The sequence below is a fragment of the Triticum urartu genome, chromosome 6A, assembly GCF_056163025.1.
Source record: "Triticum urartu cultivar PI428250 chromosome 6A, HENAU_Tu73, whole genome shotgun sequence".
NCBI classification, from domain to species: domain Eukaryota; kingdom Viridiplantae; phylum Streptophyta; class Magnoliopsida; order Poales; family Poaceae; genus Triticum; species Triticum urartu.
Window position 1 is genome coordinate 606,321,343 of NC_141878.1, and position 12,442 is coordinate 606,333,784.

At 49.1% G+C, this 12,442-nt stretch overlaps 3 protein-coding genes across 4 annotated transcripts; 2 read left to right on the forward strand and 1 right to left on the reverse strand.

Annotated features, from left to right (window-relative positions):
- The first annotated feature begins 2,226 nt into the window (after window positions 1-2,226).
- Window positions 2,227-4,617, forward strand: LOC147967223 (protein PIN-LIKES 7-like). Its single transcript, XM_087529349.1, has 5 exons — window positions 2,227-3,186; window positions 3,269-3,412; window positions 3,653-3,753; window positions 3,851-3,903; window positions 4,026-4,617. Exons 1-5 carry the CDS (start codon window positions 2,368-2,370, stop codon window positions 4,340-4,342), a joined length of 1,434 nt encoding a protein of 477 aa, XP_087385475.1. The 5' UTR covers window positions 2,227-2,367; the 3' UTR covers window positions 4,343-4,617.
- A 5-nt stretch (window positions 4,618-4,622) lies between these two features.
- LOC147967224 (homoserine kinase-like) lies at window positions 4,623-8,019 on the reverse strand. Its single transcript, XM_087529348.1, has 2 exons — window positions 6,721-8,019; window positions 4,623-4,882 (listed from the first exon to the last, which is right to left on the reverse strand). The coding sequence occupies exon 1, from the start codon at window positions 7,869-7,871 to the stop codon at window positions 6,732-6,734; it is 1,140 nt and encodes a 379-aa protein (XP_087385474.1). The 5' UTR covers window positions 7,872-8,019; the 3' UTR covers window positions 4,623-4,882; window positions 6,721-6,731.
- On the forward strand, window positions 5,444-11,304 carry LOC125528796 (putative phospholipase A2 homolog 1). Of its 2 annotated transcripts, XM_087529351.1 has the most exons (3): window positions 8,053-8,179; window positions 8,221-8,361; window positions 10,852-11,304. In XM_087529351.1, exons 1-3 carry the CDS (start codon window positions 8,053-8,055, stop codon window positions 11,028-11,030), a joined length of 447 nt encoding a protein of 148 aa, XP_087385477.1. In that variant the 3' UTR covers window positions 11,031-11,304. The 2 variants fall into 2 exon arrangements, 1 of the variants encoding a protein (XP_087385477.1); XR_015609169.1 differs by lacking the exons at window positions 8,053-8,179; window positions 8,221-8,361 and adding an exon at window positions 5,444-6,127 and having other exon boundaries at window positions 10,852-10,984.
- Window positions 11,305-12,442: the final 1,138 nt, after the last annotated feature.

A 12,442-nucleotide genomic window follows, 5' to 3' on the forward strand; every position in this document is an offset into this window, starting at 1 on the left:
ACGAGTAGGGAGTTAACTAATTAATTACACAGATTCTATTGATGATACAGTTGGGTTGGAGTAATGGATCGAGACAGCATGCAATGGTCAATTAACCAATTGAGGGGTGATCGGCCGACCATGGCGTTGGTTTGTACTGTGCTGTCATGAGATCAATTGATGATTGATGGACAGTGAATTCATGACCACTCTCTATCTCTGTTACGCCTCTAGCTAGCACACCAGCGGTACTGCGTGGTGTGCACCACTGTTTTGGTTACCGGTCGAAATTTTAAGATTCCCTATGGTTACCGCGTATTTCCGTGCCCCTCGATAAATCGCCATACTGAGCAAAAAATACCATTTTTTTTAATTTTTTGAATTTGAACACTCGATTTACTGTAAAATACATAGGATCTAATTAATGCCATGAGAGTTGGTTCTGGCGTGTTGGTAGCAACCTAGTTCCTGTTTTGGGAGGTCTTTTGTTCGAATATTCGTTCATTCACTTATTTGAATTCAAAATTCAACTACAAAATTCGCTTGAAATATTCTTGGTATTTCTCGATAACCGTGATAACCACATTTACCAGTCCCCCTCGGTAAAATTGCCTCATTCGGTAACCAAAACCTTGGTGTGCACCTGATCAGCCATACTATCGAGATCCATGACGTTACAAGAGTTGCGATAGTGCGTGAGGACAGGTATAGTCGCCATGCCATGCATGGCAGCATCCTTTTTAGAGGGAAAATTCTACAAATCCAAATAGTAAACTCTGCTACGATATTCCTAATTATGGTTGTGGCGGTGGAGTGGTCCTCGTTGCGGAAGACATGGGCATTCCAAGAGTTCCAAATTACCAAGAGATGGAAAGAGGAACCGAGTTCAAGAGGTCTTTGTTGAGGCTGGTCGGATTGTGAACATCCTAAATGAGGTCGATTGAGCGGGTGGTGGGCATCCAAACCCGTTCCACACGAGGGCATTGGCTGAAAATATGCACGACATCCTCGGAAGGAGCACCGCATCAAGGGAGGCAGAAGAGGGTTAATCCGATCATTGAAGAGTAGCCATCCGAAGATCTTGAGTTTGATAGGACGAAAGATCCACAAATGGTATTAGAATCTAAAGACAAATACGAGTGCACATCAACCTAATTGACCGCAAATCATGTGTTTTAGTCAGAAGCGTCACAGAGGTTTTCAAAGGAGGCTTACCATAGACAGGGGCGAGTCGCACCTTCAGCTCGGCGATGAGGCGCCATGGTTCAAATCGTCAATGAACCTGCACACTGTCGGTGGTGATGATACTCTACCCAATCACCTCCTTGATCGCCTCACCTGTCTTCTTTCCTTCTGCTCGGAGACACTGATGCAAAATGTGTGAGAGGGCGAGCCGTCTTGATCGAGCATGGGGGAATGTGCAAATTCGCTTGGCCGGCTGCCGGCTGGTAGCTTCATTAAGAAAGTCCACATGTCATGTCCAGATGGTGAGTAAAAGGGCTTTTTGGGTCCAATACATCCACATGTGCGAGATATGAGCCGAAAAGGTATGAGTCATCGTACTATGATCCGGTTTAGTGAATACAGTGACCATAACTTCATACTTGGTGAATACAATGGCCAAACTGAACCAGCAGAATCATTCGTCCTCGTGTTCTTGGTGCAGCTCCTTTTCTGGCTTAGGCTTTTTGAGGCTTTGGTGTTGGCTTTTATGGGGGTTGTCGCAGATCTCCCAGGCTCCCTGTCTTTCCATCTTCATCTTGCTTCGTGCCTTGTGTATACCCCGGGCTTTCGCCAACCCTTTGTAATCTCTGCATCTTGAGTACGCATATGCCCTTTACCGTGTGTACCTACCATGGTGCAATCAAATTTTTAAGTGGACAGTTTTACCCCTCTCCTCTACCATTCAAACAAGAAAAATTAAATCGGTGCATCAACGATTACAGATAAAAGTTTTCACGCCATATTTTCTTAAAAAGACAGTAGAAATGCAGATGCTCATAAACACATACATATACTCATTCTATGAACACACACGCACATCCTACTCTTACGAGTGTCTTGCTATTGGCGGGAACATAGTTTCCCCCTCAAAGAATATTCCAACTTTATAATAACACAACAAAGCGTTAACCCTGGGGTTTGATCAGCCACTACCCTCGTAACCATCCAACAATATGCCTTTTGTGACCCTTTTAAGCAGCGGTACACATCGTGCATATGGCGCACAGTAGTAGCACGTACGTGAATGTCTCCCGCGCGCATGCATGGGTCGAATCATTGGGGCATGGTTGGCCGATCTGAATCTGATTATGGCGCCAACAACCACACCATCACCATCATCGCCGCCGGTGGCCATCTTCATCCAGCACACAATTCGGCCCATGAATGATGAGGACGTGGCATCCATTCTACCACTATAAATGGTCAGGATGCACTCACTCGCTCCCTCGCCGATCGACCGACGGAGGTGGAACCATGGGGTTCGTGTCGCTGCTGGCGGTGGCGTCGACGCCGGTGGTGGAGGTGCTCCTCCTCGCGCTCCTCGGCGCCTACCTCGCCTCCCCGCGCTGCGGCCTCCTGCCCCCCTCCGCCCGCGCCGACATCAACCGCGTCGTCTACGCCGTTTTCACCCCGGCGCTGCTGCTCGCCAGCCTCGCCTCCACCGTCACGCTCCAGGACGCCCTCTCCTGGTGGTTCATGCCGGTGAACATTGGCATCATCTTCTTCACCGGCGGGGTCCTGGGGTGGCTGGCCGTGCTCATCCTCAGGCCGCCGCCGCACCTCCGTGGGCTTGTCGTCGCGTCCTGCTCCGCCGCCAACTTCGGCAACCTGCTCCTCATCGTCATCCCCGCGGTCTGCCGCGAGGACGGCAACCCCTTCGGAGGCGACTGCACCGGCCGCGGCCTCTCCTACGCCTCCTTCTCCATGGCGCTCGGGGGGCTCTACATCTGGACGCACACCTACAGCGTCATGAAGAGGTCCAGCGAGGTATGCCAGAGGATGGCCGCCGACCAGGAGGCCGCTGCTGCTGAAGCTCATGACCATGCCAAGAAGGACACTGTCGATGTCGCTGTCGCTGTCAGCGTCAGGCCAGACGAGGAAGAAGGGGACGAGGAGCAGCCCAGCTGGAATGATGGCGACGGCGAGGAGGACGGGCTTGTCTCGGTGCCGTCGTCGCCGTCTTCCTCGCATCAAAACCAAACCGTAAGCAGTGTTTCAGATGAACACGGGGTGTTGTGTTAGTCAGGAAGGATGGCCATCTCTGAATTTGATTCAAATTTGTCAGTCACTCATGGGACCGTTGCTGTCTAGCCACCACCATCACCGTTCCAGCGGTAAGATGACGAGCGGCGGCAGCCTGTGGGCGCAGCTGAAGCAGGGCGCGCACCAGATCGTCGAGGAGCTCATGGCGCCCCCGACAGTCGGGGCGGTAAGTTAGTTAGAACATCACTATGCTGCTCGCTCGGTGTCTTCTTCTTCTTCTTCTTCTTCTTCTTCTTCTTCTTCTTCTTCTTCTTCTTCTTCCGAAGAAGAAGAAATGTGTCTTCTTCTTCTTCTTCTTCTTCTTCTTCTTCTTCTTCTTCTTCTTCAGAAGAAGAAGAAATGTGGTCCATGAGCAGATCAAGCAGAGCAGCTGAAATGAGTTGCTACTTGTTGGCTGACATGGCAGGTTCTAGGCTTCACCGTCGGCACGGTGCCGTGGCTGAGATCCACCTTCGTCGGCGATGGCGCTCCGCTGCGAGTCGTCCAGGACTCCCTCAAGCTGCTTGGGTAATATGCAGATGCAAAGTTGCAAACAGTGCATCTCCCCTTCAGTTCAGTTTACAGTGCATTTTTAACTGAAAATTGGTGCCATTGTTTGGTGCAGAGATGGCACCATCCCCTGTGTCACCCTCATCCTCGGAGGAAACCTCACCAAAGGTAAAAATGAACCTCTCTTATTACTAGACCTGAATGTCTGAATCTATCTCTGTCAGTAAAGTGCCTCCCAGGTGTTTGCCTCTTTGGCGTGACCATCTGAAACTGAAAAATGGACTTCACAGGCTTGCGGAAGACGACGATGTCGCGGTGGGTGATCGCGGCCATCGTCTGTGTGCGCTATGTGATCCTGCCGGTGGTCGGGGTGGCGGTGGTGAGGACGGCGAGGGAGCTCGGCTTCCTGCCGCCCGACCCAATGTACCAGTACGTGCTGATGCTCCAGTTCGCGCTGCCGCCCGCGATGAGCATCGGCACCATGGCGCAGCTCTACGACGTGGCCCAGGAGGAGTGCTCCGTCGTCTTCCTCTGGACCTACCTCGTCGCCGCCCTCGCCCTCACCGCCTGGTCCACCGTCTTCATGTCCATCCTCGCCCCCGCCTAGTATATTGCTAGTATGTGTATATAAGATTCCTCCGTCCCAAAATAAGTGTTTCAACCTTAATACAACTTTGTACTAAAGTTAGTACAAAGTTGAGACACTTATTTTGGGACGGAGGGAGTACAGTATAGGCTTTGCTAGTATATTGCTAGTGCTTCATCAATTTTGATTGATTGCTATAAATATACATGTATAAGTAGTAGTACTGTATTTATTCAAGTGAGCTTCAGACAGATATTATGTTCAGCAACACCCAAGAAATGGACAGATATTGGTCAGGATGTACCTCAAATCAACTGCATTTTTATTCATCCAGAGTGAGAAACAAGCCCAAATTACAACAAGCCAAGATTGGGCACACATTGTTGTTCTGCCAATGACCATGCCGAATGGCGCTCTATTCGACTACATCACACCAGCTTATTGCGACCAATGGGGCTTCAAAGGCCCAGCAGTTTACTACTACTTGGAGAACACAACTCAGGGGAGGGGCTAGTACACACCGTCAGGCCGACACACAAATGGGAACAGGAGCTCCGGAATCTGCAGACAAAAGAAACAGGGCATAAGAAGATATTTCACATGAGTCGGAAATGATATCCTCTCGAACAGAGAGACAATAAATTCGTTATTCGTCAAAAGCCACGAATAATGATGAACAATGGACATGATGAATAGACAACTGTCCACGGAATAACTTGACATGTAAATATCCTATAAATGTACTCCCAAAGGCTAACCTTTTGTAGCTAAACCATTTTTGGTGTCATTATAAGCAAAGGAATATATCCTCTCCAAGAGAGAGAGAGAGAGAGACAAAAAAGATTCATTATTGATCAAAGGCCACGCGTTCCATTAGGGAGCTATCCTAATCGTGTAATGATGAACAATAGACAGGATGAATAGACAAGTTTCCACAGAATAACTCGAAATGTAAATGTCCAAAAATGTACTCCCAAAGGCTAACCTTTTGTATCTAAACCATTTTAGGTTTCATTATAGGCAACATCACCAACAGTGAGCAAACATGTGTGGACAACTGGTCATCTTTCAGCAATAGCTCCTCGATGACACATCCAATCACTAAAACGCTAAAGTGATCCTAGTGTAAGTACCATTATTGTGTTGCACACATGTGAATGCTGTACCAACAAGCATAAAAGCTCAAGCTATTGTTAGCTGATGTTAGCTCATAATAGATTCTGTTGCACATCGAAATCAGCATTTGATACATGATAGCGAAGCAGAACTGCAGTATCAAAACTAGCTGATCTCTCTATATATTGTTGTCATTTTCACAGAATTCTTCTTCTTTTTATTTGAATTTCGGCATGTTTATCCTCTGGAAACTTGAAATGTTGCATACAAAATGCCACAAACAATATGTTACAGTGCTACTCTGTTTTTTGTAGGTTTGAGCGAAAAGGCGCAAAAAAACCATCAAAAACCAAGCACTTGAGAAACTGGACCTGTTTACAGTCCAAGAAAAGGAGCAACGGTGCAAATGAAAGAATGAGGGAACATCTTGCGCGTTAAGCCAAGTATTTGAGGGACTAAACGGGAAAAAGAACGGGGGGAGAGATCAGATCAGGAGGACAAAGAATAAGGCAATTGGACGACAGCTAGACAGATGGGGCAGAACGAGAGAAAAGAGGGAGGGAAGGCGGCAAGGAGAGGACGATGTGCGTCGGTGAGATCTGAATCGAGTTTGTCCCCAACTCTCTCCATCCCCATGATCTCCTTCAAAGTTCAAAGCCCCTTCTATTCTTGGATTCGAGCCTTCAACCTGTAAGACTAAGTTCTGAACTGTTCTTCCCTCTGAAAATCACTGCTGCTTCCTGTAATCTGTTGTTTGCTACTACTCGTCTTGTTACTTTCTCTTTCTTAATTTCTGTCCTTGATTACTGATGATAAGAAATTGCTGGATACTAGTGCTGTGTCTAATCTTCAAACTCTACTGCTTTGCTAAATTTGAAAGTTTTTGTACACATTTCCCTGTGGAGAACACGATTAATTCACCCTAATTTTACTCCGATCACTAGCACCTCCTTAGACTGGACACAACTTGCAACAAAGCCCCAAGTATCACTAAGACTATGTCATAGTGTTCACTAAGATAAATACGAGAAGCTAAAGATCCCATGTATTTGGAATCATAAAAAGTTTGAACGATAAAAATAGATATGTTGCTGTGAGGCTGCTGTTCAAGACAGACAGTGATTGATAATATGTTTGCAAGTTCACATTAAATGGACCTCCGATGTTCCTTTCACTCAATCAGAATCTTAACAAACAATTGGGACCGAGTAATAACATCTACTTATGACACAAGAATCACGAAGAATCTAATTCCAATCGATACAAAGAGACAAGAAAGGTACCTCTCTAGTTTCTACTCCAATCCAGATGTGGAGATGACCCTGGCGCCCGCTCTGTCGAGTTGAGCAACGGTGGCGGTCGCTTTCAGCTTGCCGACCGACAGGAAGGCGTCGATCATCCTCCGGGCGATCTCCTCCCCCTTCTCCTCTCCCTCAATGACAGCCACTGCGGTCGGGCCTGCTCCGCTGATGGTGCACCCCAGCGCTCCGGCTTCGAGAGCGGCGGCCTTCACCGCGGCCATTCCAGGTATCAGGGGCGCCCTGGTGGGCTCGACGATGAAGTCGGACGACATCGCGGAGCCGATGAGGGCGGCGTCGCCCTGCAGCACGCCGGCGACGAGCGACGCGGCCTGGCTGGAGTTGCGCACGTGGTGACCCATGGCAATGTTCTTCGGCAGCGCGGCCCGCATCTTGCTCGTCGGCGCCTCGAAGTCCGGGGTGACGAGCACGAAGCAGAGGCGGAGCGCCGGCGGGCAGGGCAGCGACACGAGGCAGAAGGGATCGTAGCTCCGCACCATCACGAACCCGCCGAGGATGGCCGGCGCGATGTTGTCGGCGTGGAAGCCGCTGACGGCCTTCTCGGACTCGAGGCCGGCGAGCACGAGGCCGTCGCGGGGGAGCAGGGACCCGAAGAGCGCGTCGACGGCCTTGGCGGCGGCGGCCGCCGACGCGGCCGAGGAGCCGAGCCCGGAGCCGAGCGGCAGGCCCTTGGCGAGGCTGAGGGAGACGCCGTGCGAGCGGACGCCGAGGGCCCGCAGCGCGGCCACGGCGGCGATGCCCGCGCAGTTGCGGAGCGGGTCGCGGGAGAGGCGGTCGGCGAGGCGCGGGCGGGACGGGGAGGTGATGCCGGAGATGGCGACCGTGCCGGCGGGCAGCGAGGGGTCGAGGGTGGCCGTGACGGTGTCGCCGAGGGAGAGCGAGGCGTCGGCGACCGCGCAGCCCAGGAAGTCGAAGCCCGGGCCCAGGTTGGCCACCGTCGCCGGCGCGAACGCCGTGACGGACCGGAAGGCCGGGGCCGGGTCGGATGGCGCCGCGGCGGTGGCTCTGAGCTTGCTCGAGACGCGGAAGGAGAGGATAGTGGGCTTGTGGACGCGGGTGGAGGGGAAGGAGGAGGGCGCGGTGGCCGGAGATGCCGCCATCGCCGCCGCCGCCATTGTGGGGGCTGGTGCGCGCGTGGGTGGGGTTTGGGGAAAAAGGTTTGACCTTTGCGGGCGCGCACGGGACGGGGCGGGCTTGGGCTTTGGGTGGGAACACTTTCTCCTAGAGTGGCTGACAGGCGTGGCCCGCCACCACCGCGGCTCCAAGAACAATCTCCTCCACCACCACCAACCGGCGATGGCGATGGCGACGGCGACGGCCGTGCTGCTGGTGGTGCTCCTCCTGCTCGCCGGGGGCTCCGCGGGCGCGTCAAAGCCGGCGCCGCCGCCGTGTAGCCGGTCGTGCGCGACGCTCAACTGCGACTGTGAGCCTCCCCTGATCCAGTAGATATCTTTGTGATCTGAGCATGCTCTGACCATGGATGGATGGGGTGGCAGCGGTGGGGCAAGTTGTGCGGCGTGGGGTGGAGCGGGTGCGAGGGGGAGGACCCCTGCGACGACCTCGACGCCTGCTGCCGCGACCACGACAAGTGCGTCGAAATTAAAGGTACTTGACTCTGCATCCTCTAGCTTCAGAAACCAAAAAAAAAGGCATCTGGAACAACCATGCCATATCACTCTGCATTGTCTGGAACTGGGAATTCAAATGCTACTGAATATTGATAAGATGAGCCAGCTCTACTCTCTTGCTAGAGAGTTTCAGGATTCAGATTTTTCAGTTGCTGCTAGCTCTACTCTACTCTGTCATTTGGTAATGGCAGTTTGATTCACGATTGCGACACAGAATCTCCACCACACAAGTGCCTATATGACCTGATCTTGTTTCAGAATTCGGAATTTCAGTTTCAGGATACAATGAACAAGGGTCTCTGTTGATTCACTAGAACACCCTCTCTCTGGCTTCACACAGAGTAGCATCTTTTCTAATTCGGTCAACTCAGCTCACCGTGAACAATCATACTACATCACATTGCATTGTTTGGACCCGTGAATTCAAGTGCGCAAGATTAGCAGGATGGGTGAGCCGCGAGTGCAATGGCTAGAGAATTTCAGCTGTTGCGTGATGCACATCTAACGATTCTAGTACGGAATCTTCATTGCAAGTACCTATATGAACCGATGTTTTCTATCCATCTGTTGCCCAGTGGTAAGTTCTAGTCTGTGGTTAATTTGCTAGATAAATTTTGTCGATAATAAAGGTACTAATTGACTAGCCACATGCATGTCCCCTACCTAGCTTCAGAAACAACCGCCACTGCGTCCACAAGAAAGGTACCTGCTGCGTACATCATCTCCTTCTTAGCTTCACAAACAATGGCGTCTGGGTCGGCCAACCTAGCCCACCATGATTGATCCATGGTGCAGAGTTTCGGTTGCAGCTCTATCATTTTGGTAATGGAAATGCAGGGGCCTATATGAACTGATGTTCTTTTGCCTATCTGTTGCTCACTGATAAATTCTACTATGTGTCTAATTTACTAGATAAACTGTGACGACAACAAAGGTACTAATTGACTAGCTACACGCATATCCCCGACTCAGCTTCAGAACCAACGGGGACCGGAATTCTGGATTGGTCAAACCAGTCCGCCATGAACAACCACTGCACTGTTAGGACATGTGAGTTCAGATGGTAGTAACGATTAATAATATAAGCCAGCCATGGATGCAAAGGCTAGAGAGATTCAGAATTCAGAGTTTCTGTTGATGATAAGATGAGCCAGCTCTACTCTGCTCTTTTGCTGAGAGATTTTCAGAATTCAGGCCTTCAGTTGCTGCTAGCTCTGCCCTGCTCTTTCATTTTGTGGCGGCAATGCAGAGGATGTGTAGTTCACGTGTTAGTAACTATATGAATCTTCATTTGCCCATCTGTTGCTCATTGATGAATTCTAGTGTCTGGTTAATTTACTACTAAATGATAAACTGCACACTTCTTTAGCATGCGCACCTGAACGCACTCCAGCAAGTTACGATATTTCCCTTCTACAATCTTCTGTCACCCGTTTCTTGTCAGTTCATGGCTATGACCTCCAGCAGTTTCCCTTCTAAATTCCGGTGTTATGTACTGTCGATCGTAGAGCCGCAATTTCGCTTCCAAACTCCAATGTTATGTACTGTCGTCGTAGAGCCGCGTGGATTGGGTGATATGTAGTGGTTTTTCGGCTCAAGGGGCAAATTGTTGACACGGGTCACACTTTTTTTTACCTTCAAACGACCGATGGCACCCACCAGATTGATTTGTGTCGTCTCCACATTCCTAGCTTCAGAAACAATGGCATCTGAATCCCCTGCACTGCATTGTTTTGACATGGATTTCAAATATCACTCACGATTGATAAGATGAGCCAGCCATGCATGGGTGCAGTGGCTAGAGAGTTTCAGAATTCAGTTGCTGCTAGCTCTACCCTGCTTCATCATTTGGTAATGGCAATACCATACTACCATACCTTGAATACAAGTAGTTCACTCCTATGAAACAGGGTCTCTGTTCAATCTGAAAAACAAGCAGTGTCTGTGCTGATTTGTTGCTGAGTGGTAAATTGTACCAGGTTGATGATAAATCCATGACCAACTGAACAATTTAGTCTGAATGAATCGGTACAGTTGAAGAGTGGCATGGATTGGCAGTTACTGAACTGCATCAAGGACCTCACTTCGGTGGCACTTTTTTCACCTTGAAATAGCAGATGACCCCGAACAGATTAATCGGTGCATTCCCCACATTCCTATCATTCAGTTGCTTCATTTGTTTTCTTCAGTTTTACTTGGAAATGCATGCATGAAACATATATATATATATAACAACAAACTGCATAAGGACTTCATATGGTCGGCATTTTTTTTACCTTCAAATCGCAGATGACTCCTGCCAGGTCAATCTTGACCAGGCTCGCTGTTACATGCATGCATGCATGAAACATAACGAAATGTGATGCTTTCGCGGTGCCCAAGCCGTTTGTTTATCTGACAATCTGTACTATGAATCCTCAATCTCATGTTTTTTCTTTTCTCCTTTGCATAAATGTAAATTGATCAGGTCTGATGAGTATCAAATGCCACGAGAAGTTCAAGAATTGCATGAGGAGAGTGAAGAAGACTGGGAAGGTCGGCTTCTCCAAGAAATGCCCATATGAATTGGCTATGGCGACGATGACTCAGGGGATGGACATGGCGATCATGCTCAGCCAGTTGGGCAGCCAGAAATTGGAACTGTAGCACAAGTACTCGACACATTCATTCCTCGGTTCATACAAGGTTGACTTCCTTTGATGATTATACTGTAATTTTACTTCTGTTGGTAAAATCGCATTGTTTTGGGCAGCCATAGAGATAATTTTAGGTTGCTGCGCTATTTGCAGCATATAAATTCCATATAATAAATTCCCAGTCTGCCATGTAATCTGCCTCGGCTTTTTTATTTTTTTGTAAACAGAGTTGCCATATAATAGAATTGAAATCTCATCATTCGGCAATTTGAGAATATCTCTTACTTCTTGGTATCTGACTAATTTTGGTCCGCTTCGATTGTTGTGTTTTGTTGCTACATCTCTGCTCCTTGGGTCATTCAAATACTAGAGGAATGTGTTAATAACACAGATACCTGAATTGCTAAAAAAGTCAAGTTGGAGGTACGATGATAAATTTATATCGAGGAGGTGTTCATAGTTCATACAGTTATTATTAGCCCGCAAATTTCAAACATACAAATAATTATTGCAAAAAAAACAATAAAAAGAGGTGCTGGCGCTCCGAATTAAACTGCATGCATATGATGCCACCAGAAAATATACTACTCCCTCCGTAAAGAAATACAAGAAGTCCAAGTTGGTGACGCCGCCGCCCATGTGAGTGGAGGTGTTGAACCTGAGTTTGGGTGTGGGCAGCCGCAGGAGGCCGTCGTAGTTGTCCTCCGCCGTGCTCTCGTCCTCCTCCTTCTCTCCGGTCGTTGGATGTGGTGCTGCTGCGCTTGGGCCGTGGTGGGGTAGAAGAGGTGCTTCCTGGGGTTGGCGATGCGGCTCATCCATCCTCCGCTGTATTTGTCCGTCAGCACGTTCAAGAACCGCCGTGTGCCTTCATGGCTTTTCCGGCGATCGATCGACTACCCAGGCGACGGCTAGGTCATTGGGCAGTGGTGGGTAGAAGAGGTGCTTCCTGGGGTGAATTGATGATGCGGCTCAGCCATCCTCCGCTGTATTTTTCCGGCGATCGATCGACTACCCACACAGTACCCAGGCGATCATGCATGCTCTTCTCGGTGCCTCACCACCCACGAATATCATACATGGCTTTGCGGACCAGCCGGCCCATAACTAAGTGGCAGGCTTATCATGAGTTGTCATATAATTTAATCAATATTTCACCATTCTCCAATTTGAGAATGTCTCATTCATCTTCTTATCGGTCTAACTGTGATCTGCGTCTATTGTTGTTTTTCTTGTTATTTCTCTGCTCCTTGTGCCATTTTTAAATACACAAGAATTGCTAAAATTGCCACGATGAAGATACGACAATGATGAATTTATACTTGAGCGGGCGTCAGTGCCACATGCACTTGTCTGTATCCATGGAGTATTTAACCAAAAACTGCCACATTTCATGGAAACATGTCCAGAAACCAACGACGACGC

Bases quoted from the DNA above. Each gene is read 5' to 3' on its own strand.
- LOC147967223 (XM_087529349.1), top strand. From the start codon at position 2,368: ATGATGAGGACGTGGCATCCATTCTACCACTATAAATGGTCAGGATGC. The intron at 3,413-3,652 runs GTAAGTTAGTTA...CTGACATGGCAG, and splicing joins CGCCCCCGACAGTCGGGGCG to GTTCTAGGCTTCACCGTCGG. The intron at 3,754-3,850 runs GTAATATGCAGA...TGTTTGGTGCAG, and splicing joins GACTCCCTCAAGCTGCTTGG to AGATGGCACCATCCCCTGTG.
- LOC147967224 (XM_087529348.1), bottom strand. From the start codon at position 7,871: ATGGCGGCGGCGGCGATGGCGGCATCTCCGGCCACCGCGCCCTCCTCC.
- LOC125528796 (XM_087529351.1), top strand. From the start codon at position 8,053: ATGGCGATGGCGACGGCGACGGCCGTGCTGCTGGTGGTGCTCCTCCTG. The intron at 8,180-8,220 runs GTGAGCCTCCCC...TTGTGATCTGAG, and splicing joins CGCGACGCTCAACTGCGACT to CATGCTCTGACCATGGATGG. The intron at 8,362-10,851 runs GTACTTGACTCT...TAAATTGATCAG, and splicing joins CAAGTGCGTCGAAATTAAAG to GTCTGATGAGTATCAAATGC.